At 42.5% G+C, this 24,823-nt stretch overlaps 1 protein-coding gene across 10 annotated transcripts in view; it reads left to right on the forward strand.

The window, feature by feature from the left end:
* The window catches only part of FOXN3 (forkhead box N3), a 399,108-nt gene that overhangs the window by 202,348 nt on the left and 171,937 nt on the right, over nucleotides 1–24,823 (forward strand). For 5 of the 10 annotated variants that reach the window (XM_039535613.1, XM_039535610.1, XM_039535614.1 and 2 more), the window contains one exon: nucleotides 13,784–14,340. In XM_039535613.1, the coding sequence (XP_039391547.1) occupies nucleotides 13,798–14,340 (543 nt within the window). In that variant the 5' untranslated portion in view covers nucleotides 13,784–13,797. Of the gene's footprint in view, nucleotides 1–9,497; nucleotides 9,627–9,999; nucleotides 10,173–10,729; nucleotides 10,752–13,783; nucleotides 14,341–24,823 lie in introns of those variants that run through there. The other 5 variants (XM_039535609.1, XM_039535618.1, XM_039535619.1 and 2 more) reach the window with 3 other exon arrangements.

Below are 24,823 nucleotides of genomic sequence, written 5' to 3' on the forward strand. Positions count from 1 at the left end.
GCATCTACTTTAAATTGATTAAAAGTAGTAAAAAGAAGTGTAAATAGAAGAGTGAATTTGACAATGAAACAGAAGCAAATGTAGTCTCTGTTTTATTGTGAAACGTTTGACAGAAGTAACTGACTCCTCAGAAGGCCTTGGATCCCAGTGTTTAAAGTTTACTTTGCTGTTTGTCTTGAGTGGGGTCAGTGTTGTAAGTGAATAATTTATAGGCAGCATGAATGAGCTCATTAGTCACCTTTTCAGAGTATAAATGAGTTTTGTGGTTGTCATTACATGGGCCTTCTGTTCAGCAGCACAGCAAAATGACAGTTTGGCAGTTGACTGGCTTGTAGCAGGACAGCCTGTCTCTTTTCAAGTCTGGATTTGCTTTTGTGTTCTATTGAAACCCCCATTCTATTACCCAGTGCTGGTCCAGTAACTTTCAGAATTAAGAAGTTTTTCCAGCAAAAGCTCTTTTGTTTTGTTTGTTTGCGTTTAAAAAAAATGCTGAAAGTGGTTTAACAAGCAAGAGTGGAGCAAATAAAGCATATACATTAAAATGCATATACACACACACCATAATTGACTTTTCTATATCATAATTTGTTTCAAAATGTTGTGTAGTGATAGCAATTTTAGGCTCCAATCCTGTAACCATTATTGCACATTCATAAGTGTTTGCAGAAGTGGGGCCTTTCACAAAGTAGTTGTTTATTAAGGCCATCACCATCCCTTCTGGATGAGGGAAATATGTAGGTAAGGAAACTTTCCTACCAAACATCTGTGATGTGTCAGAGTGAGGCCTTAAATCTTCCAGATTATGCCATCTGTTAGGTGAGGCTGTCTGTTTCCAGAGAGGCGGGGGCGGTGCCAACAGACCCAGCATGGAGCAGGCAGCCAACCCCAACCATGAGCTTTCCCAACCATAATGGAGGAGCAGAAATCCCCACCCACATGGAAACCAGAAACTACCCCTTTCTCTTTTCCTCTGCCTAGCTCCTATGCCATGATGTCTCGATTTCCCCCACCATGGTTCAGCCTCCTCAGCACCCTATAGCCCTGCAGAGGACCCAAGGAGAAGGGGGAAACCTACTGCAGATGCTACTGTTTCAGGTTCCCTTTGCACACACCCTCCCCTCAATTTTTCCGTGGTCTCTTTCCACAGTGTGGAAGGTCTCCTTCCACAGTGTATTTGGTAGGACTCTTAAAACATAATAAACGCTGTCCGCACTTAAACGCAACTTGATTTTTTTAAAAATCAGTTTGTGATGTTCTCATCCTACCAGATTACAAAGTATATCCACATAGCAGCTTTTTTCAAATACAACTGTGCATCAGCTGAGTCTGTGTGTCTACACCTATCACACACCCTATGTTAGTATCAGTGCATTCTGGGAAAATTTGGCCAGCAATCCCATAGTGCCTTAGCGGGAAGCAGTGTCCAGAAAACATGCACACAGAGCAGCCATAGTAGCATGTCAGGCAGATATCTTGCTCAGGGGAAAAAAAGACTGTCCATCTGTGCAGGCAGGCAGGCATAGCTGGTGAGTCCCATCCACACAGAGAATTAAGAAATGGTTATAGGGAAACGGTCATGTGCTAGCCTAGGCTACTGGTAAGAGCAAAGTGTTGTTAATATCACAATTACAACATGATCAACATTTACTTGGCATGTGAACACAAACTTCATTTAAAAGCAGCAAAGAGTCCTGTGGCACCTTATAGACTAACAGACGTATTGGAGCATGAGCTTTCGTGGGTGAATACCCACTTCGTCGGATGCATGCATACGAAGTGGGTATTCACCCACGAAAGCTCATGCTCCAATACGTCTGTTAGTCTATAAGGTGCCACAGGACTCTTTGCTACTTTCACAGATCCAGACTAACAGGGCTACCCCTCTGATACAAAACTTCATTTAATGTCAGTCATGCCACTAACTGGTTGCAAACCCTGTCTCCAAGAATAGATACGATTTTAAGAAAAAGCTCACATTTTAAGCAAGGCACACATCTCTAGGAATTAACAGTTTACTGATAGCTATATTATTCAAGGTGCGTTTCACTAAAAGTAAGTGTGAAAGGTCAAGAATGTGTTTAAAAAAAATCTTTCGAATTGATGATCTTTAGAATGTTTTTTAAATCTGTGGAAGACCTGCCTTCTGATTCCATGCAGTATCGCCCATAAATTGTCATATGCAAGATTCTACTATGCTAACTTACATTGCGTTTGTGGATGGACAAATAAAGGGTCAAAGCCTAAAGTTCTTATTCAGGTTTTACTGAAATGAAGAGCTTTTATTCAAGAAAAACTGAGTAAGGACTTCCAGATTTGACCCAGAAATAACTGTAATTTGTTTTTAGCAGGTCCATCCAACAGTAAAACTTTGTAACAGTATTAATTTGTCTTAGTTACTGTTTTCCCAGGTAACTTTATTATTCAAAATTGAACTTTTTTGCTTTATATGTGACTTTGGTTGCTTCATTTCCTTCTCCCTGCACCCAATAAAATAAAATAAAATCCAGTTGATCTCTGAGATTCTATGATTCTATCTTTGATAACTTTGGCAGGTTTGTCATACAATTGTGGTACGAGGAATTCTAAGTTAGAGATATTACAAGGGCAAATTATTGTTATACCAGTGTAACTGACAACAGAATCTGGTCCATCAAATACCAGAAAAGTTTGAAAATGAAAAACTCATTTTGTTTCTGTCTCCTGCAAAATCTGAATGTAAACTAGAAAGCCGGGTTACACTACAGCAGGGGTTCTCAAACTGGGGATCGGGACCCCTCAGGGGGTTGCAAGGTTATTACATGGGGGGTCATGAGCTGTCAGCCTCCACCCCAAACCCCGCTTTGCCTCTAACATTTATAATGGTGTTAAATTAAAAACACTTCAAAATATATTTTAAAAGGGGGTTGCACTCAGAGGCTTGCTATGTGAAAGGGGTCACCAGTACAAAAGTTTGAGAACCACTGCACTACAGGCTTGTGCTGGTATAGCTTTGTTGGTCAGGGGTGTAGTGATTTGTGAGCTCTGATTAGGAGCTTTTGTGGGCATAACTGTCAGAGTCAGGGGCGGCTCTACAAAGTAGGCTGCCCCAAGCAGCGCGGAGCGCTGCGCCGCCCTTCCCCAGTCCCGCGGCGGGTCCCCTCTTCCCGCGGCTCCGGCATCCTGGGAGGCGGCATTTGCTCGGTGGAGCTCCGCCGGCATGCCTGCGGCAGGTCCACGGAGCCGGGACGAGCGGACCTGCCGCGGTCATGCCTGCGGGAGCTCAACCGGGCAGCGGGAAGGCGGGACCCGCGCAGTCATGCCTGCGGCAGGTCCGCTCGTCCCGGGCTCCGGTGGACCTGCCGCAGGCATGCCGGCGGGAGCTCCACCGGAGCCAAATGCCGCCCTCCCCAGGATGCCGCCCCAAGTGGGCGCTTGGCCCGCTGGTGCCTAGAGCCGCCCCTGGTCAGAGTAGCTGCAGTTGTTGTACTGCAAAGTTGCATTTTTACTGTTATGGTTTGTTTGTTCAGGGGGAGGGGGCTGGAATAAGCGATACCAGCAAAAGTGCTGTTTTGCTGGTATAAACTGCATCCATACTAGGAGTGCTTTGCTGGTATACTATTCTGATATGGCTATCCTGGTAAAGCGCTCTTACTGTAGACCTGGCTTAATAATTGTATGTGGAACAAAGCAGCATGTGATTTTTTTCTCCCCACCCCCTTTAACTATTGATAGTTTGACAGCTGTATATAATTTTAGTACAAAGTATAACCATTTCCTTACAAGTTGCAGGTGTGTGTAACTACAGTGGCATCATAAACTTCTGTGCACCATTTTACAAAGGAACTTTTACATTAAATACTGTATTTTGTTGTTCTGATTATTCAAAATTAATGATACTGAGGTTCATGGAACACCAGAACTGCAGAAACATATAACTTTGTTTCGTCTGATCACTGGCAAGATGTATGCCTCTCATAAAGCTTTGCACTGATGTTCATTTTCTCACAAATTCAGCTCTTTCTGGGGTTTCCACAACTGGTGTAATTGAGAACTTGAGGACTGTTTAAATGAAAGGATAAAACAGTTATGTAACTCTGATTATATGTATCACAGGGAATGGTCACAGTAGAGGTCTCCCATCAGTAAAGAGGAGTGGTGTTGGTATCAGACTTGTGCAATATGTATCCATCATCATGAGAACCTCTATTATCCCTTCCTAATGTGTGTGTGTGTGTGTAAGTGGACTCCATTATATAGATGTGGGGAAAGGGAGGTTAGCATGTGACTTTAAATAGTCATTTGATGAACAAAAAGAGGAAATGCCCAGCATAAGTGGTGGTATGAAAGAAGGCAGAAATACAAGTGTGGGAAGAAAGAAACAAAAAAGGTCACTTGGGAGGAGCAGTTGTAGCAGGAAGTGTAAAAGAGGAAATGAGGGCAAAAGTGCATTGTGTTAACAATCAGTTTTTTTAAATAGTGCCCAAATGTATTTAAGATGCCATCAATAGACATAAGAGAGGATCCCTGCCCCAAGGACATTACAACCTAAGTTTAGACATGACACAACAAGAAGGAGACACAAACCACTGGGGAGGAAGAACGAGCAGGAAGAAAATGGTGAAGGCTAGCACACAGCAGTATGGATCACAACCTTCTAATGAGACTACAATCTATTTTATTTTACAAACTCTTTGGGGCAGGAACCATGTTTGCTTCTGTGCTTGCAGCATGCCTAACACAAAAGGGCCCCAATCAGAACTGGGAGCTCTGGGTACAACTGCAGTACAAACCATAAATAAAAATTCACAGGCATAATCAGCAAATTTCTTTTAGACCTCTTGGAAGAACCGGGTCTTCAGGAAAGCTTTGAGGGGAAGGTAGCAGCCTGGGAGGATGGCTCTGGCAAGGTGCCCCATAAATAGGCATTGGGATGGAAAAAATAAATGGAGACAGTTGTGGGAGAAACAGACAAACTGACAGTGGTGCAAGGCTTGATGCCCTAAGTGGATTGATCAGGGCAATGTGATCAGAGACTAGGTTAGATTGACATAGAAGATGGGGTTGGGTAGGGACTTGAAGGTGATGACAAAAAGTTTGAACCTGATGCATTGTGGGATTGGGGCAGGCAGTAGAAATATTCAGAGGGGTGGTGGAACATCAACAGACTAATGGACAGGGAAAATGTTCTCACCAGTGGTGGTGATGATGATGATGATGATGGGAAGATCAGAGTTTGTGCTCTTTGCCATGCTCAGTTTGCAGGAGGTATCAGATTCCAGACTGGATGGAGGGCAAGGGAATGGGGTAGAGAGAGATTCTTGGAAATCCTCATTAAACAGAGAGACTGAAACAGTGACTGGTATTCCTCAAAATTGAATTGAAAGTTAATACATTCTTGTATAGCTATCTATGGTGCAAGCTGAAAAGTCCCAGTCTTATTACTCTCTCCTCAGATGGAAGCCGTTCCATACCCCTAATAATTTTTGTTCCCCTTTTCTGAACCTTTTCCAATTCCAATATATATTTTTTGAGATGGAGTGACCACATCTGCACACAGTATTCAAGATGTGGGCAGACCATGGATTTATATAGAGACAACGTGATATTTTCTGTCCTATTATCTATCCCTTTCTTAATTATTCCCAGCATTCTGTTCGCTTTTTTAACTGCCGCTGCGCATTGAGGCTATATCTACACTTCAGCTTATGTCAGCATAACATACGTCGTTTAGGGGAGTGAATAAATCACCCCCATGAGGGGACATAAGTTACACCAGGTGCTTCTGGGGATAGTGGGGGCGGTAATTCAGCGGTGGGGGGTCCTTCTGCTCCGGGACCCGCCGCCGATGTACCCTGAAGACCTGTGGCGGGGGCCCCCCGCCGCCAAATTATTGCTGAAGCGGGACCCACCGCCGAAGTGCCAGGTCTTCGGCGGTAATTTGTTGGTGGGGGGTCCTTCCGCCCTGGAGCAGAAGGACCCCCCACCGCCGAATTGCCGATGACGACCCGGAGCAGAAGAAGCTCCGGGGGCCTAGGCCCCGCGAGAGTTTTCCGGGGCTCCTGAAACGAGTGAAGGACCCCGCTCCAGGGCCCCCGAAAAACTCTTGTGGGGGCAAATTGCCCCACTTGCCTCCCCCTCTGGGCGACCCTGAGTGGGGGTGGCTCAGAGCCATTGAACCAAACTGTAAACCCTGTATATGACTGAAACCACTTCAAGTCAGGGGGTGCGGCAGCACACCCACCACTTCTAGTTCCAGCACCTATGAACACTGGTCTGCACAGTGCTATGTTGGTGGGGGAGCTTCTCCCATTCACATAGCTTCTGCCACTTGTGGAGGTGGTTTTATTATGCCAATGGGAAAGCGCTCTTCTGTCAGCACAGCGCATCTTCACTGACACGCTGCAGCGGTGCTGCATGGCCACAGTCGCTGACAGCAAGGACTGGAATATTTATGTTTCCTGTCCTCCAGTCCTGTGCTCTAGCCAGTAGAGAATACTGCCTACCATACATGCATTTCAAACATTTTTGGGCTGATCGTCTGCTTGTTATCCTTATGGCTTACTGTGGCAGGACCTGTTTTCCATAGAAAAGCTGTAACATTCTGGAACTGATCCTACTCCCATTGAGTCAATTGGAAATTTTACTACTGATTTGAAACAGAATAGAATTGAACTCTGTATCTGAACAGGATACATACATAGGTACTGAGATTTTAGATGCAATAGTCTTTATATCCCACAACAGTATCCCATGAGATTTTGCCCTTGACACTTCTGAAACAATGCTCATTAACTGAATTCCATTTAGTTTTGTAAGAGGCTTGACTTTTGAAACCAATGGCAAATGCGGTGAATGTCTCCTCTTTGATGTTGATAGAGAGTCAGTTGTCTTACTTAAAGAACTTCTCCAAGTACTTGGAGTTAATTTCTGGGGGTGGTGTTATTTGGTAATTTAGTTTCTGTTTAAAACAACATAGCCATGAGATAAGAATTGTGTAAGGTAATGGTCCACAGTGTGCTTCGATGATAGAAAGAAGTGTGATTGCAGGGTATTGTTAGGAGCAGGTAATAAAGATATTGTGTTGTCTAATGGGTATTGTTTCCATTCTTACATTCAGCTGCTGGCACAGCTTTCAGAAAACATGCAAGAATGTGAAATATCAGTTCAGTAGACAGAGGGGAAAAACCTATCAGCAAGGGAAGATCTTAGCAAGACATGACCAGAATTTATCTCAGTTCTCCAAATGGAAAAACAGTCACTTTTTTGCTTTTGTAACTGCATCTACACCAGCACTTTTGCTGGTATAAAAATCACATCTCTAACTAGGATGACTAGATGGCAAGTGTGAAAAATTGGGACGGTGGTTGGGGGTAATAGGTGCCTATGTAAGAAAAAGGTCCAAAAATCGGGACTATCCCTATAAAATCGAGACATCTGGTCACCCTACCTCTAACCAACATTGTATGGGTAAACAATTCTAGTGTAGACCTGGCCTATGTTGAAGGGAAACATTGGTGTAGCTATTAACTAATTTGCAGATTTTGTTAATTCAGAATGGAAAACACTTGATTTTGGATTACCCTTAAAACTATTAATTATGCTAATTTTAAAGGTGGTCAATTGTATCTGGATTTTCTTTTCTTAACTCAGTTATGTGAATACAGTATTAGAGCAGGAAATGTTACCTAGTGCATAGAGTACTATGACTGTGAGTTGGGAGACCTGGTGTCTAGTCCCTACTCTGCCACTAACCACTTGGGTGACTCTAGGGAAGTCATGTCCCTCTCTGCCTCAGTTTCCCTATCTGTACACGGATAAATATAACAGCCTCCTTTTATAAAGTCTTTTGAGATCTGCTGATGAAAAGCACTATATAAAAGCTAGTACTTTATTATATTTATTATAGGTGTAGGGATTTGGTGTAAAGAGGCCTGGATTTTATATCTAGCTTTGCCACTGACTGAGGTCAAGTCACGTCACCTCTCTGTGCCTCAGTTTCTCCACTTGTATAATTCTGTTGACCCAGATTTGTGCAATATTTTGAACTGTACAGATGAGAAATTTATAAAAGTCCTAGCTGTTGGGTTTTTACTTTCTTAAGAGACAGTGCTCTTGAACTCATGCAGCTGCACATTTAGAACCTATCTAAACTAACAAAAAAATGGGTGGGTGTTGTTTTTTGTTTTGTTTTTTAAATTGGCTTAATTCAACTAGTTTAACTGAATTGGTGTTAAGTGGGTTTCTCAACTGAGTTAACACTAATCCCCTTGAGATAATTCCCACCCAGTTGAGCTAAGTACCTTTTTCCTAGTCAAGGCCTTAAAACATGTTTCTCTAAGGAATAAATGGTTTCTCTTCTCCCTGATTGTGTTGGTTTCTGGTTTGTTTTCTGTTGCAATTTAAAGCATTTGAGGAAAGATCCCCAGGTGGAGCAAACTGTCAGACTCATAGCTCCATTTTTAAATCTATAGAACTTTAACTGTATTGGGCCCTGGATAATTTAGTACTTCTCTGTGTGTGGATACATATCTCAGCAGTTGGGATTTGCTAAACTAAATCACTTGAGCTAAGAGCTCTCTGGTATAAATTGTAAGGATGCTGGTGGGGATATTCTCCACTGTCCTACACCTGTACTATCATTTACCCCTGTGCATAGTGGGTGTAAAAGCACTACCATATCATTTGACATCCATTTTGCATGGGGCTATGACTACACAAAATGCAAGGGTTAGTGTTTTCAGTAGTGTTGGGTAGTTTGCTTCCCCTGCTTTGTTTTTTCTAACCCTCATTTTGTTGACCTTCAGACTTGTCTGCTCTCCCAGTCTCTTCTGGGCTGAGGGATGGGTACAGCCAGTTGGCACAGCTTTAATTTGGGTGCATTTGGTTGTGTCTTGCTTTTGAATATTGAAGCCTAATAATCTTGTTGTACTGGAGGGGTGCATTCCTATAAATAAGCAGCAAAGAATCCTGTGGCACCTTATAGACTAACAGACGTTTTGCAGCATTATAGATGTTTCTATAAATAGAAACATCAGGACTCCCAGGATACCCCTTGCCAGGGGGAGACTAGTATCCATGGTTGGGGAGAGTGTGAATAAAGAGGTATCTTTGATTGTTTCCCCCAAAGGAGCAATGCTCGATTGCTGGGACTATGAAGGAGTGAATTCCAGAGCCCAGAACCAGCTATTTGCCCCTGCTGCTCTCGAGAACAACTTTGAGGCCTGGGGCTGCTGTAACATCCCGATCAACCTTAACTTTTTGTTTGTTTGTTTTTTAAGTCTGAGATTTTTTAAATTCTCACCCTCTTGCGAGGCAGTGTTTTCATTGGGACGATTATAGTCTCTCTCCTGATGTTTTCAGATCTTGCACCGCCAGTTTCAGAGCGCAGGGCAAACATTGGCTCAGCAATGTTTCTAATCACACACGCACTAACAGCTCGGATAAGGCCGAGTTGGGGACAAGCCCCGAGTTATAACTCTGAGGTGCCTTTCAGACCATCCAAACTAGGAGCGAGGAGGGGTGAGGGGAGCCCCCATGAGAGAGGAAGTGTCTGTATAACTCGCAGGGAGGGAGAACGACTCTGGGGAAGTGGCGGAGAAGCAACTGAAGGAGCCGGAGGAGGAGGGAAGGCAGCTGGCGAATTTCCTGTGAGCGATCAGAACGTGGAGCAGGGGGGAGCCGGATTTGCTGGGGCAGCTGCCGTGCTGGGGGTGTAGGCGGGCAGGGAGGGTGTTTTCACTTCCCCCTCCCGCCTGCAATTGGGATCTCCGTGTGTGCACTGAGAGCGAACACCCTCCCCCACCCCCTTGCCCTCCCCTCCCTTCCGTGGCTGCTCTAGTGCTGGCCCAGCCCACGTTTTCTCTTTCTCCCTCCCTCCCTGGTCATGTGTCGCCTTTTTTTGTTTGCTTGCAGTGGAAACAATTTATCGCTCTTCTGCTAGCACCGACCCAAATCGCTGCCCATCAGGAGTAAAGGGGAGGGGGGGAGGGAAGGCTGAAAGTGGGGGGGCGGGAAGGTAAAACTGCAGAGGGGTCCCATGCTACTGTATTTCCTCTTGCGCCCTGGGACCCCTTTCCCCTTCTGCACATTGTTGGCTCAGTCTAAAGGAGGAGACGATGCCTTGTTCAATCAGATGAAAGTTTGCATAATAACCATGAAAGGACAGCGGTAAAATCTAACCTCTCTCAAGCCAGGTAAGTTGTTGTTTGTTATTTCTGAAGATTGCATAAGGCACGGCATTGGAAGCTCAGTGTGGCGAGAGGGAAATCGCAGATCCTTTTTCTGCAAATTTGAAAAGCTCTTTTCATTAATTACAGAAGTGCTGATCGGCTTTCGGAATGGTAGATCGTGTCTGTGCTAGTTAAACCAAAGAAGGGAGTAAGTTGATCGGAGAGTTCTGTGTATGCCCTAAATGGGGGGGGGGGGGTGTAGTTGCTGCTGCTGTTGCTACCTTGATTTCCGAAGACACTTAATGAACAGAGTTGGCATTGTCTTTAAACTAAAAAGCCATCGTAGGCAACAGAGTCTGAGTCTCCAGCTCTTAAGTCATGCTGTCTGTTTACCAATTGGTGGGGGGAGACTCTCTTTTAGCAAAGACATAATTTAAAAAAAAATCCATTCGGTGTTTGGCGGTAGAAAGAGATGGTCAGAATAATAGATCAGAACGCTGGGATCAGAACGCCTTAGGCTTCTGAGGTATATTGATAAGTTGCTTTTATGGCATGATCCAGTAAGGCCAATAAAAGGTTTATGACATCTCACCAGCATTGAAGGTATGTTTGCTGCAACTGCAAATGGCACAGGCACTGTGTAGGAATAAGAGCAGTTTTCCAGTTTCCTAGCAACGCCATTGATTGACTCAAATCCCAGCCAGTCACGGCGTGCCTTTTCCCCTTCAAATGTTTTTGACAAGTACAGGACGAGTGTTGCAATGTGCCTGTTTCAAAGTGCAGCAGAACCAGTCTCTGGCTGCCTCCCCTCTCCCCCCCCCCTTTATTTTTCCTTTGTCAACTCTTTTTTGTGTGTGTAAAGATACACATCTGTGTAGGCCTCAACTATATTTCTAGTAGTTATTCTGGAGAACGTATTAATAGTGGGTGGGTAGTAACCTTCCCCTCCCCCCGCTTTCTTTTTCCTCTCAACCATTTCTGTTCCTCTGTGACGGGAAACGAAAGAGAGTGAACTCATACCAAACAGAAAAGTTGGTAAAGCAGTTCACCAGCGACTAACTATTTACATATCTGGTGGAGCGACCTCATTGGCAGCAGATTAAAAAATGTTTGCTTAACTGCAGACTCTCATGTGATCAGGCATTTCTTTTTGTCTAAATATGGAGAGGGAAAAAATGCAATTTGGCATACAGTTACAGTCAAATACTGGAAAACTCAGTTGTCGTTTGTGGAAAAAAAATGTTGCAAACCAAAGTTTAGGGGACAGCAAGCCAATAGACCATGTATACGATGGCACTGTTTTTTCTTTAGTGTGCTTGAGGGCCTAAATTGCAAAGTGCTGAGCATCTTCAACTCCTGCTGAACTCCAATTGGATTTGAGAGTTCTGAGAACCCAGCAAGGGCAATGACCTTACTTAGTTGCAAAGGTGAAAGAATCAGACTGACTTGAGATTTATTGTCTCTTTCCCTTTCTCATATGAATTCACTTATGGGAAAGTGTTCTGTATTTTGATAACTTCTGTAATTTTGGGGCTTCCTATGGACTTTAGTCAGACTATTTCCCCTAGTTCTATTAATAATAATAATAATAATAATAACAAAAAAAACTGTAGGAAAGTTACCACTAATCTAGGACTTTTTTCATAAATGTGAAAAAAATTTTTTTTTTTTTTTTGGTGGTTTCTGCAACTTTTTAAAAAAAAATCAGTGACTGAATATAGCAACTAGTGTGTAAGTCCTTAGTCTTTAAGCAGAAGTCACCATTGAAATCAGTGAGGAGTTCTGTCTAAAAATGGATGGCATGATATGGCCCTTTGGGAGGATACTGGCAAATAAGCAAATTAGACAGAAAGAGAGCAGCATGTTGTCATAGCAACAGTGCAATTAAATTACTTTACTGTCAGCCATGATATAATTTTCCTGTTTAGGAGCTCATGGGGCATAACTTCCATTAGTAGCCAAAGTTGAGTTTGCAGCATAGGTGAGCAGTGCACAGTGCCCTGATTTTGGAGTAAACTGTAAAACTCATATTTATATTCCAGACATTCAGATTATCTTTAGAAATCTAGGAAGTAGTGTCTATGTAGGCTCAGCCTCTCTTTCCACAGGTCTATATCAATATATTTTCCTCCTCCAGATAGCTTCTGTCTCAGACTAATTATTTTTGTTCTGCTTTTTGTAGTGGTCTTACTGTATTTTAACTTATTTCTATGTGTGGTAGTGCCAGTCAGTTTTTTTTAAATTTATCTTTGCATAAGCATGTTCTCTTTATCACTACTGTGAAGAGAATTGCAGTAGTGGCACTCTTTCCCCTCTTTTATATCCCATGAATTACCTCCTTCATTCGTCCCCTTCCCCAGAATGTTGGCCTTGGCTTCCCCCACCTTAACCCCTTTAGCCTTTTTCTGTAGGTAAGGTGTTTCAGCTCCCGTGTAATTCTGTCTGCCAATTGCTATAATTTCTCCTTCACTACTACAGCAAGTCTGTGATTCTATGACCAGTATGCCAAATGTGTCCTTGCTAGACAGAGGAATTATAGTGCTTAATATAATCTACAATATAGTCTACACTTTTGTTTCCATGCAGGCATCCTTTTCCTCATGTTAAGTACTTGTGCAGAAAGCTCCATAAGTTAGCGGTGGATGTAAAATTCTATCTTTTTTAATCCGCTTAATGTTTTGTTGTTTATGAAAACTGAAGGCACATATCCCCCTTGCAATGCCCCCCACTTGTCTTTTGTTTTGTTTTACTCCTACCTGTTTCTGTTGAATCACAGAGATTATTTATCTGGAAAAACTTCTGATCTCTCCAAGGCCTTCTGAATATTATTGATCTCTCACTCCCTCTTAGCCCCCTAATGCAGTATTCTCCGCAAATGTTGTCACCATACTTCTTCTAAGTCACTTTTATAATATGTAACATTTCCCATGCACATTTCAATTAAGTTTCAGAGTATGTTCAAACCCCCTTTGTTTACCTGTACTTTGATGTGTCCTGTGTTTCTAGCACATGGCTCTGTATTTCTTGGCCCAGTCCCAAATTGCAGGATCCCCTTCATGTCTGTTTAAAAAGTACTGCTCCTAGTTTTGAGCTCGATCATAATTGTGCTATAGCTAAATTTGACGTTTGCTTGCTTGTGCCCTCCGCCAGAGGAGGCAGAGTGACTTTAATCACAATGCTGTTGTGTTGTCTTCAAACAGCTGAACTTAATCTGAAGCAACTGGCCTTGTGCACCCTGTTTTTTTTTTTGTTTTTTTTATTTAAAGTTAATAAGTACATAAAAAGAAGTATGAGTGGAGTATTCTATGATTTGATATATGTATTAATCATTAAAGGGATGTGTGTTTTGGATTTCCTGTATGGAGTTTTGAGTACATACATGCAGAATTGAGGCATATGAGGATTATCGTATTATCCTATGGACTGAAATCGCATTCCTTTTCCTGATTGTAAATTATTTTACGTAACAGTCTTGGATGTATGTTTATGTGATCCTGTCATTTTTAATGTAGAACATAAAAGGCCAAATTATTGACTGGGGAAAAGCTGTCAAAATGTTGTTATGCTATAGCTGTCTTACCAGCTAACTTTCTTTCTTTTTCCCCCCCCTCCCTGCTTTGGATTTACTCTGCTAGGTGCTTCTGTCTAAATGGGTCCAGTCATGCCTCCCAGTAAGAAGCCAGAGGGCTCAGGAATTAGTGTTTCCAGCGGACTGAGTCAGTGTTTCCAAGATAGCGATTTATCAAAGGCACTTCATGAGGACGAGGACCTAGATTTCTCTTTGCCTGCCATCCGATTAGATAAAGGGGCCGTGGAGGATGAAGAACTAACTAACTTGAACTGGTTACACGAGAGCAAGAATTTGCTGAAAAGCTTTGGAGACTCAGTTTTAAGAAGTGTTAGCCCAGTTCAGGACATTGATGATGACACGCCTCCTTCTCCTGCTCAGTCGGACATGCCCTATGATGCCAAGCAGAACCCCAATTGCAAACCTCCTTATTCCTTTAGCTGCCTCATATTTATGGCCATTGAGGACTCGCCAACCAAACGCCTGCCTGTAAAGGATATATACAACTGGATCCTAGAACACTTTCCCTATTTTGCTAATGCTCCCACTGGATGGAAAAATTCTGTGAGACATAATCTGTCGTTGAATAAGTGTTTTAAGAAGGTGGACAAAGACAGAAGTCAGGTAAGATTCCAGCTATTCAGACATACCTGTTAGTAATGAAATAAATCTGCTCATCTTAAAATGTATTCACTATAGTCAAATGCAGTTTACATTACTATCTCTGGTAATTTCAGTTCATTACATTCACAAAGCCAGCATTGCTCTAGGATGGTTCGTTCTGACTTTATTAAATTCATTGTCTAGACATCTGTAAGAAAGGACTCTTGGGTTTTTTTTTATTTTTCCAGCTGGTGTCTTCATGCATAGTGGTTAAATATTGTTTTTAGTTATCATGCTGTGCTAATGGTTTCCAGCTATACAAGACGCATGTATTCATACTATAAATAGTGTGCAGTGCTGTTCTTGGCTTATACAAATGTGTAGCGAGAGGGGATGCCATGTGTAAGATTCCATCCCCTTTCCCTTCTCTGAGTTGCAATTTGAAGAAACTTTGTCACTTTTAAACATTCAGAAGAAGTTCAGAGTTCTGGTAGTGAGCCATCTTCCTGTGCACTTAACCTGCCTGGTCTCAGCTGTGCTTAAGAGAATCTCCTCTGAGAGGACATAAGTGTGGAAGGCAGTGGCCAAGGATAAAGTTGGTGACACAGGTGTTTGGGTCCCATCCTGTAACCACTGTGACTACCAGAAGTTAAATTATGCTCTTTTATGTCCATTCAGCCTCCTTGACCTCAGTGAGGTGGCATGGGTTTTAGAAGCAGATTTTTAATGCCCAGATCTTCACTATTGCTGTTTCTCTTGGTTTCACTGTTTTAAATTTTTTCAGTTGCATCTGAAGAACCAGGCTGTGAATGAGAGGAAGGGAAAATGAACAGTGTGTTGAGAGCATTACTATTTCCTGCAAAACTTTTAATTGCATAAATCTGTCCATTAAGGGCAACAGTTGTCCAATTCCAAATGGCTACAGCCTCTTAAAGCAATAGGACTCATGAACCCTCAGCGGAGGAACTGCCTCCAGAATTGGCAGGCTGCTATTTCTCCAATTAGAATTAGAGAGCAAACAGGTTGGTGAAATACATGGCAGGTGAAATTACACAAATTTATAGGAAATATCTATATAGTGGACACACTCTTTGGTTTGAAAAATACCGATTTATTCAGCTTTGTATTTTTAATTTGGTTTAGCAGTTGCTCTGGCTGCAACATATTTTGGCTGCTCCAAAGCTAGATTAGGTGAGATCTGACCCTGAATTCTGTGAAAATGAAACTGAAGCTGATGTAACTCTGAGGTGGAATAAATAATGTTCCAGAGAATGCATAGATAGGCACTAACAACTTTTTGATTAGATTTCCAAACTTTTTTTTTTTTTAACTCAATTGTTACTTTTTAAACTCTGGATTCCTAGAATTCACCCTTTCAGCTAGTTTGGTCTCTGATGTGTTAATGACACATTTTGATAAATTAGTTGTTGCTATACGTGAGCATGCATGAGATTAAAACTGGCCTTTAATTCATGAATTGGAGCTCGTTTCACTTGATAAATTAGAGTCCTAACTTCCTATTTGGAAGTGAAAACGTAAGGCAGGGAAAATGCCATACCATTCCTTATCGTGGCTTATAAATCACACTCCTGACCACAACAAGCTAACAAAATAGACTTAATAAAACAAAAAAATCTTGGAACAAGCTAGATGTGTGTTTAGCATTCCCATTTGCTTTTTGTTACACCCGTTTTCCTCTTTTTCAAAGTTTCCTGTCTAGATTGCAGGTTCCCTGCTATGTGTGTATGTCAAGCATCCAACAGTCTTTTGGGACCATAAGTAACACCACAAAGTGATTTCCTCTATAGGAAATTAGAGAAACAGGGGTTCCTCTTGCACTATGCAAGACTCTAGAAAACTGATCACCTACAATTGGTGGTCATGATCACAGTGGTGGTACCATGTCAGCTATTAAGGTGATGAGTATTTTAGAAATCCCAACTAATAATAAATAAGGAGACTAGGTTTTGATCTCTTCTTGAGAAAATGAGCTGTCAAAAATGTACAAATATCTGTCTATCCATTTCCCAGTTCTTCATAACACTCATTTCTCCTGATGGGAACCAGCAGTAGTAGTGGTGAGATCTCCATTGTCCATTTAAAATGTACATTGAATTAAGTCACTTAAATACCTCCTGGGTTTCTCTCCAAGAGTGCTGGCATTTTGACACCTGCATGCATGGCACTCACTAGTTGCAACTGCTGATTCAGTTGCTTTGGCATCTAACGGTAGGCTTGGGGGAAGTAGTAGGCTTTACCTGTTGCGCGTGTCTTATAACAGGTAACTGCATAACTTGTAAAAGACCTGTTCAAAAGGCAGAGTGTAAATACAGACTGAATCTTTGTTTTAGGATCACAAAACTCCCATTAATAGTATTATTGTTCAAGACGATACTTTAAGTTTGCAGTGAAACAGTGTGTGCAAGTAGCTGGGTTTGTGTGTGTATTTTACTTATTTCTTTTGTGTGGAAATGTAGTTTAGCAAATGGCACACCCTGAAATGTTAACGAGGCAAGTTCCAAAATGTGCCCAGTGTATTCAGGGTTTTTTTTTTGGTTTTGTTTTGTTTTCTTTTTTTAATCAGCTTTTGGAATTGCAGGCATTTGCTAATTGATGCGTGTTGATACATTGTGGGAAGCTAGGTGATTTCTCTTTCATGGCCATGCTTTCCAGTGCTTAAATGTATATGCTATATCAGTATTTGTTTTTCTGAAAAAATACTGGTGAACAGTTAATTCTCCCTTGAATCCTTTCAGAATATTAGTTTGCTAACTCTTAGCCAGCCCAGTTTACGTTCATGTGGCAGTCATTTGTGGTGTTGCAGGCAAGGGCAAACAAAGTAAAAAGGCATTTTCCATTTTTGTGCTGCATGCTCAGGGTTGACTGATAACAGACTGTTCTGTATTTGTGGTGACTGTAAAGGCTGCAACCATTGTCTTGTGTCTAATTTAAGGTTAGGTTTTTTTTTTGTTTTGTTTTTTTAGCTGTCATGTTATTTAATATAGTGCCATTGGAGTAAATGTTCTGCAGGCAAGTAGAAAAGACAAGATCTGTGCTGAGGCAGGTATGATCTAGGTCCACAACAAAAGAGATGTGGGTAGAGTGTACAGAAGTGGAGGGTGGAAGGCAAGACAACAGTAAACAATAAGAATGGAACACACGTACATGGGTATGATTTTTATTTTACTCTCTTCCTTCTCCCTATACCTCCATCACTTCCCATGTCAGGATTACTAGGTCAGACCTTTATAACTTGCACATCCTCAGCCATGTTCCCTCTAATTTTTTACATCCATGTGTGGAATGAATTTTATGTGCACCAATATGGAGGTGATGTGTGGCAGGGGTGGGGTTGAGGGGTTCAGAGTGTGGGAGGGGGCTCAGGGCTGGGGCGGGAATGAAGAGTTTGGGATTCAGGTTGCCCTGGGGCTGCGGCGGGGAGAGAGGATTTCTCTCTCACTGCAGCAGCCTGGAGGTGAGAGAGAGGCGCCTCTCCCTGGCTGTGGCAGCAGCCCAGGGCTGGGAGAGAGGCACCTCATCCCCCCTGCTGTGTGGCTACACAGCTTAGAGGGAACTTAGATCCTCAGGCTGCTAGATTTGGGCTGGGAGCTTCATCTCTTTCCAGGTATAGAGCTCTGTGTTATCTAGACTGAGATGTGACACGAGTAGAACTGGTTAAAAATATATGTTTTTGGCGAATTTCACTAACTTTTTTTCCTGTTGCTTTGCACTTATGTAGTGGACAGTAGGGAGACTTTTCAGCAGGTAATTTACCATGTTTAAGGCACAGGCTGCTTCTGTGATCCCTTTATTGTGGAAGCTTGACCATTTTTTATATGGCACCTTGTGGACTGCAATACCTAGGCACAGTGAGAGGAATTTTAATCTGAACCCTTCAATTTCATGACTCTTGCATTTAGGGCGACCTTCCGTGTACTTAATTGGGCATGGCTTCGTGTGTGTGTGTGTGTGTGTATTTATATAATATGAGAGAGAGTGAGTGAGTGCTTGACTTTTGTGTCCTGTGCTCTGTGCCACACGAAAAAAGATCTACAAACTGCATCACTGCTTCTGTTTTCAAAGTTCTGATATTGTCACACTGATGTTTCTGAATGGTGGGAAAGAAACTTCGGGTGATACAGTACAAGGGTTTGTTCAAATATTGCTATTACTGTATAATATCTTTGCACTAGTAATATGACATTGTCTTAACCAATAGACACTTTGTAGATCAGTAAGAGCCAGGATTACTAGGTAATTTTTCTAGGATGGTGATTATCTGGGGTGGGCGAAGAGAAAAAATGCTAGTACTTTATAGTACAAAACCTCTGATTTGAGTTTAGCATTTAATAATATAATAGTCTTCCAGCATATATAAAATATCACATGATCCTAAGTATAGGAGTTCCCTGGCTTTGTCTATACTACTAAGCCTCTGAATTCAGTGATTCAGATTAACCTATTGCAAAAATTCAGATTTAAATGCCCTGTAGTGTATGTCCCATTTAGTACAATCCGTTAGCCCATGACTTTTCCGACTTCCCTACCATCTGGTCCTTGGCTATAGAAAGGAATTTTTCTTGTATATGTGTCTCCATAGCAACGAGTTTGCAGTTGATATGGAAAGTAAGCAGTTGCCTTAGCAACGGAGTTACTGATGTGGCAGCTCCTCTGCTTTCATGGAAAGGGCTAAGCTAGTTCAGACGCATTATGTAGGTTTGCTGTAATTATAGCTGCACCCACTAGTGCTGCTGTAGTTAAGGGTATGCAACACTTTTTTGTTTGAAACCCTATTTCCCCCCCCCCCCCGACCTTTATGTATTGAGCCTAGGTATTCACCCTTTGCTGAACCATAGCTGACAATATCTTAGCTACAGAGCATGTGGCTCATGTATGCTTTCCAATTTCCAAAAAACAAGAACTTGCTTGGATCATTACTGTCTTATAAGTAAGCGAAGGGAAAGGATGTCTATCGTATTAGGAGATTCCCTCCCCCCCCCCACCCTGTTTTCTGTTGTAAATTGATGGGAGTTCCTTTCTAATCAAAGTTAAATCTAGCAGCAGCCAGTCATAAAACTTTAGTGCCATTCCTCTACTCCCTTCTGCTACTAAGATGGACTTCTACCAGGCTTTTTCTGCTTCCTTGAAGGCTCATCTTAGTAGCAGGGCACCTCTTTGTGGCTTTCCTGGATTCTCCGTATTAGAATGGGGAAATACTTGCTAAAGGGGCTGTCCACAGCAGACAAAGCCAAGACCATCAAGTATTTCCTTTTAGACTGCCACTCGTGTTGAGGGAGCTCATATTGAGGCCTGTAGACCAAGGGTATGGCTACACTTGAGATTTGCAGTGCTGGTGGAGGCTTTCCAGCACTGCAGTTAGTAACTGTCCACACCTGCAGGGCACATCCAGCGCTGCAACTCCCTGGCTGCAGCGCTGGCCGTACACCTGGGTCTGCTTGGGGTATAAGGATTGTAGCGCTGGTGCTGCAGCGCTGCTCATAAAGTGTGGCCACACACCAGCGCTGTTATTGGCCTCCAAGGTATTAGCAGATATCCCAGAATGCTTTTAACTAAATTACTCCCTTTGATTTGTTATGCTGCCTCTCTTTGTTTTGTTGTGAACTCGGGGCTCCGGGAGCTGCTTATCTAAAAAACAAACACAGCTCCTGTTTGCCGTGATCAATCTGTAACTGACTGAACAATCAAATGAGATAAACCCACTACCTTCCTGTGAATGAGGCAGGCAGGGGGATGAGTGTTTGCTTGACGAGAGAAACAGCGGGGGCAGGGGTGAGAAAGGGAGTCAGTTGGAGCAGCTGCTTATCTGGTCTGCAGGCTGTTTGCAGTTAAGAGTAAGGGGCCGGGAAAAAATTCTGATTTTGCAAGGCAGGGAGCTGATACAGTGTCAGCTCCAAAAATCCACTCTCTCTCTTTCCCCCCGGTCCCCGTCACACTGCACCTCACCCCCCTCTTTTGAAAAGCACGTTGCTGCCACTTGAACGCTGGGATAGCTGCCCATAATGCATCACTCCCAACAGCGCTGCAAATGCTGCAAATGTGGCCACACTGCAGCGCTGGTAGCTGTGAGTGTGGCCACGCACCAGCACTTTCCCTACACATCTGTACGACCAGCGCTGTAACTCCCAGCGCTGCAACTCTCAAGTGTAGCCATACCCCAAGATGGGGATAACCTGGCCCATCACCATGGTGTGATATGGTGTGTATTCATTGAGGCTGATTGCTGATAATTGGGTCATGACGATCAGGCCAGGATCCCCCTTCACCTGGAATAGGTTCAGAGCTCTGAGAGTATCCACATACTCATTTGGCCATGAGGTGAACTGCTCCAGAGTTACCCTTGCCTAATGGATTTGCCTCCATTATAGCTGATGGCGAGGTTGCATGGACATGTACACTCTTTATTTCCTGGTTTTCACAAGCTTGAGTTTTGCTGGATTTGACAATCTGGAAGGGCACAATTTACCGCAAGACAACCTTAACTCTAAAACTAATGTCTGGTCTACACTGGTCGGTATAACTGTGTTGCTCAGGGATGTGGCATAGCTACCACCTCTCTGGGAGGTGGAGTACCTATGCTGATGGAAGAACTCTCCCATCAGCATAGGTAGCATCTTCACTAAGTGCTACAGTGGTGCAGCTGCAGTGCTGTGTGTGTAGACAAGCCCTACATTTTCAGAATGGAGAGAGGTAAATGGTGGTGTCCCCCAGGGGTCTATACTGGGACAAGAACTGTTCAACATATTCATAAATCATCTGGAAAAAGGGGCAAACAGTGAGGAAGCAAAATTTGCAGGTGATACAAAACTACTCAAGATAGTTAAGTTCAAAGCAGACTTCTAAGAGTTACAAAGGGATCTGACAAAACTGTGTGACTGGGCAACAAAATGGCAGATGAAATTCAGTGCTGATAAATGCAAACTAATGCACACTGGAAAACATAATCCCAACTATACATATAAAATGATGGGGTCTAAATTAGCTGTTACCACTCAAGAACGAGATCTTGGAGTCATTGTGGATAGTTCTCTGAAAACATCCACTTAATGCGCAGCATCAGTCAAATAAGCTAACAATGTTGAAAATCATTAGGAGAGGGATAGATAATAAGACGTAAAATATCACATTGCCTCTATATAAATCCATGATTATGCCCACATCTTGAATACTGCATGCAGATCTGGTCACTCCATCTCAAAAAAGATATATTGGAATTGGAAAAAGTACAGAAAAGGGCAACTAAAATGATTAGTTGTATGGAACAGCTTCCATTTGAGGAGAGATTAATAAGATTGGGACTTCTCAGCTTGGAAAAAAGACAATTAAGGGGGGATATGATAGACATCTATAAAACCATGACTGGTGTGGAGAAAGAGAGTAAATAGCACTTCCTTATTTACTTTCTTATAACACAAGACTTAGAGGTCACCAAATGAAAGTAATAGGTAGCAGGTTTAAAACAAACAAAAGGAAGTATTTCTTCATACAAGGCACAGTCAACCTGCAGAACTCCTTGCCAGAGGATGTTGTGACGGCGCAGACACTAACAGGTTTAAAAAAGGAACTAGGGCTATGGCTACACTTGCACTTAAGCGCTAAGTGTAGTCAAAGCGCCAGCGCTGGGAGAGAGCTCTCCCAGCGCTGTCCGTACTCCACCTCCCTGTGGGGAATAACGTACAGGCTCCCAGCGCTGGGGCTTTGACCACACTGGCGCTTTGCAGCGCCGCAATTTGCAGCGCTGGAGAGGGTGTGTTTTCACACCCTGCTGCAGCGCTGCAAATTTGCAAGTGTAGCCATGGTCTGGATAAGTTCATGGAGGGTAGGCCCATCAATGGCAGGGGGTGGGGGAGGGTGGAGGGAGAGAGGGGCAGGGATGGTGTCCTTAGCCTCTGTTTGTCAGAAACTGTGAATGGGTGACACACAGAATGGATCTCTTGAAGATTACCTGTTCTGTTCATTCCCTCTGAAGCACTTGTGAGAAGACAGGATACTGGGCTAGATGGACCATTTGTCTGACCTAGCATGGCTGTTCTTATGTGGTTTGTTTTTTGTTTTTGGCAGTGAACCTCTCACCTAATGAGAGTTTAGTGGAGATGCTGTAGATACATGTTCCCCATCAATCATTCTGAGCTATGAAATTCAGGGAGCTCACTGTGATTTGCACCAGAACAGCAAGAGGCTGTTTCCTTCTTCTCACTTTGGGAGCTCATGCAGAAAGGAGTCATGGCAGAGAGAGGGGAGGATTTCGTGGAGAAGTGATTCTTTAATATACATGGCTTTTCTCTGATCTGTTAATGTCCTGGCCTTTGACAGGTAAAATATCACTAATAGGGGTAAGACATTAGTTAGAATGGGAGGAAAGGGAGCCTGAATAGACTGTCTGTCTTAAAGCAATCTGCATATGCACATTCACTGCCAGTGACACTTTCTGCATTACTTGGGAAAGAATTTTTCACAGAGAGATAGTTGGCACTCTGCTGGGGTTCATAATAGTCCTTTCTGCCCTATGATTGCCTTGTCTGACCAGAATAACTCAAGCCATAGAATTTTAGCAATTTCTGAATCAAGCCAATAACTTCTGGTTGAGCAAGAGTGTACCTTTAAGAGAGACTTTCAGTTTTAAATTTTAAAATATCAGTTGATTGAGAATCCATCACATCCCTAGTTAAGTTGTTACAATTGTAATTTTTAACGTGAATTCAGAGTACATAACTAGGCATACATTTTTTGTTTTGTTTTATTTTCATGCCATTGGATCTTGTTATGCTTTAGTCTGCTAGATTAAAGAGTTCTTTACCATCAGAAATCTTCCATTGTAGGTACTTAGACTATGATCAAATCATGTCTTAATCTTCTCTAGGATAAACTATAAAGAGAGTGAGTTATTTAGGGCTAGTCTACACAGGCAGTGCTAAAACACTGCCGTGGGTTGGGAGCAAGCTGAGAGGAGTTTTGTGAGTTGAAGTTGCTAGACAGGAAAGTGGGAACAAGCTGCCCATATTTGTTGTGGTGATAGAAGCTGGCTACTTAGGTGAGGATGGGGAGGTGAGATGCACTGTTGGCCAGTAGACTTTAGGGCTGAGTTAAGGGACAGGAATAGCAGTATAAGTGTTTTGAGACTTTTGTTTACATTAACCAGACTTCTTTTGCCCACTGGAGAGTTGTGCCACTGTCTTCACTGGGAGCAGGATTGCACCCTCAGTGGTTCCTAATTGCTTAAACACATGCCTAATTTTAAACGTGAGACGTTCCATTGACATCAGTGAGACTACTTTCCTGCTTAAAGTTAAGCATATACTTAATTATTTTGGTGCACTGGGGGCCAATGAGATGCACACACAACATTTATAAGAACCAGTTTCTGTTGTGTGTTCTCCTTTTTTACTAAGTATCAGGGGGGTAGCCGTGTTAGTCTGTATCTACAAAAACAACGAGGAGTCCAGTGGCACCTTAAAGACTAACACAGGGGTTCTCAAACTGGGGGTCAGGACCCCTCAGGGGGTTGTGAGGTTATTATATGGGGGGTTGCAAGCTGTCAGCCTCCACCCCAAAGCCCACTTTGCTCTAGTATTTATAATGGTGTTAAATAAATATATAAAAAAGTGTTTTTAATTTATAAGGGGGGTTGCCCTCAAAGGCTTACTATGTGAAAGGGGTCACCAGTACAAAAGTTTGAGAATCACTGGATTAACAGATTTGTTTGGGCATAAGATTTTGTGGGTAAAAAAGCCCCACTTCTTCAGATGCAACCTTTTTTACTCAGTTTTAAAATATGGCAATAGGTTCCTTTTGTGCAAGGTCTTAATTGATAGCAGAGAAGGCTTTAAGGGCGCTGTGCTGTTACACTTATAAAAGGATGTTACTGAAGTGCCTGTGAAATAAGAAGGGTGTCCATAAAATCAATTAACAAGCTTTTCTGTGAAACCGTCTTTATTTTCTCGTCCACCACCTCTCTCTCACTAATTCCTTGAGAGTTGTAATGAACAAAGTGTAGCTGTATTGTGTTTCAGTTGTAACAAATCTTTGGGGCTAATGCTCTGTTTTGAGCACAGCAGGCTGCACAAGCCATCAGGGTTGTCTGAGGGTTGAAGTATGTGCACAGAAAGACTTTTTAAGTGTCCATTAACAAATACTTAACTATGGTGAATTACAATGAACTCCCATAGAAGTATATAAGAGATGCCTTTGAGCACCAAAGCCTCACTACATTGAATACAACACCAATTCTTGACTGAACATTTAAAGATTACCCATGTTCCCTTGTCTCAGAAAACACCTTTCTGTTTTGTGTCCAACACTTGAATTCTTCAGTGAAACATCAAGGAGTGCATTTTAATGAGAAAATATTTTATCCCTTGAATTTCTCCAGAAGCTGCCTTTCTCTCTTATTTTGTAGCCCCAAAAAGGAAACAAACATTATGTATTGGCTGAAATGGAACAGAACAATTAAACTATTAGACCTTGATTCCTTGCTGTGAAGATCTTT

The sequence above is a fragment of the Mauremys reevesii genome, linkage group 4 (genome assembly GCF_016161935.1).
Source record: "Mauremys reevesii isolate NIE-2019 linkage group 4, ASM1616193v1, whole genome shotgun sequence".
Taxonomy (NCBI): Eukaryota; Metazoa; Chordata; order Testudines; family Geoemydidae; genus Mauremys; species Mauremys reevesii.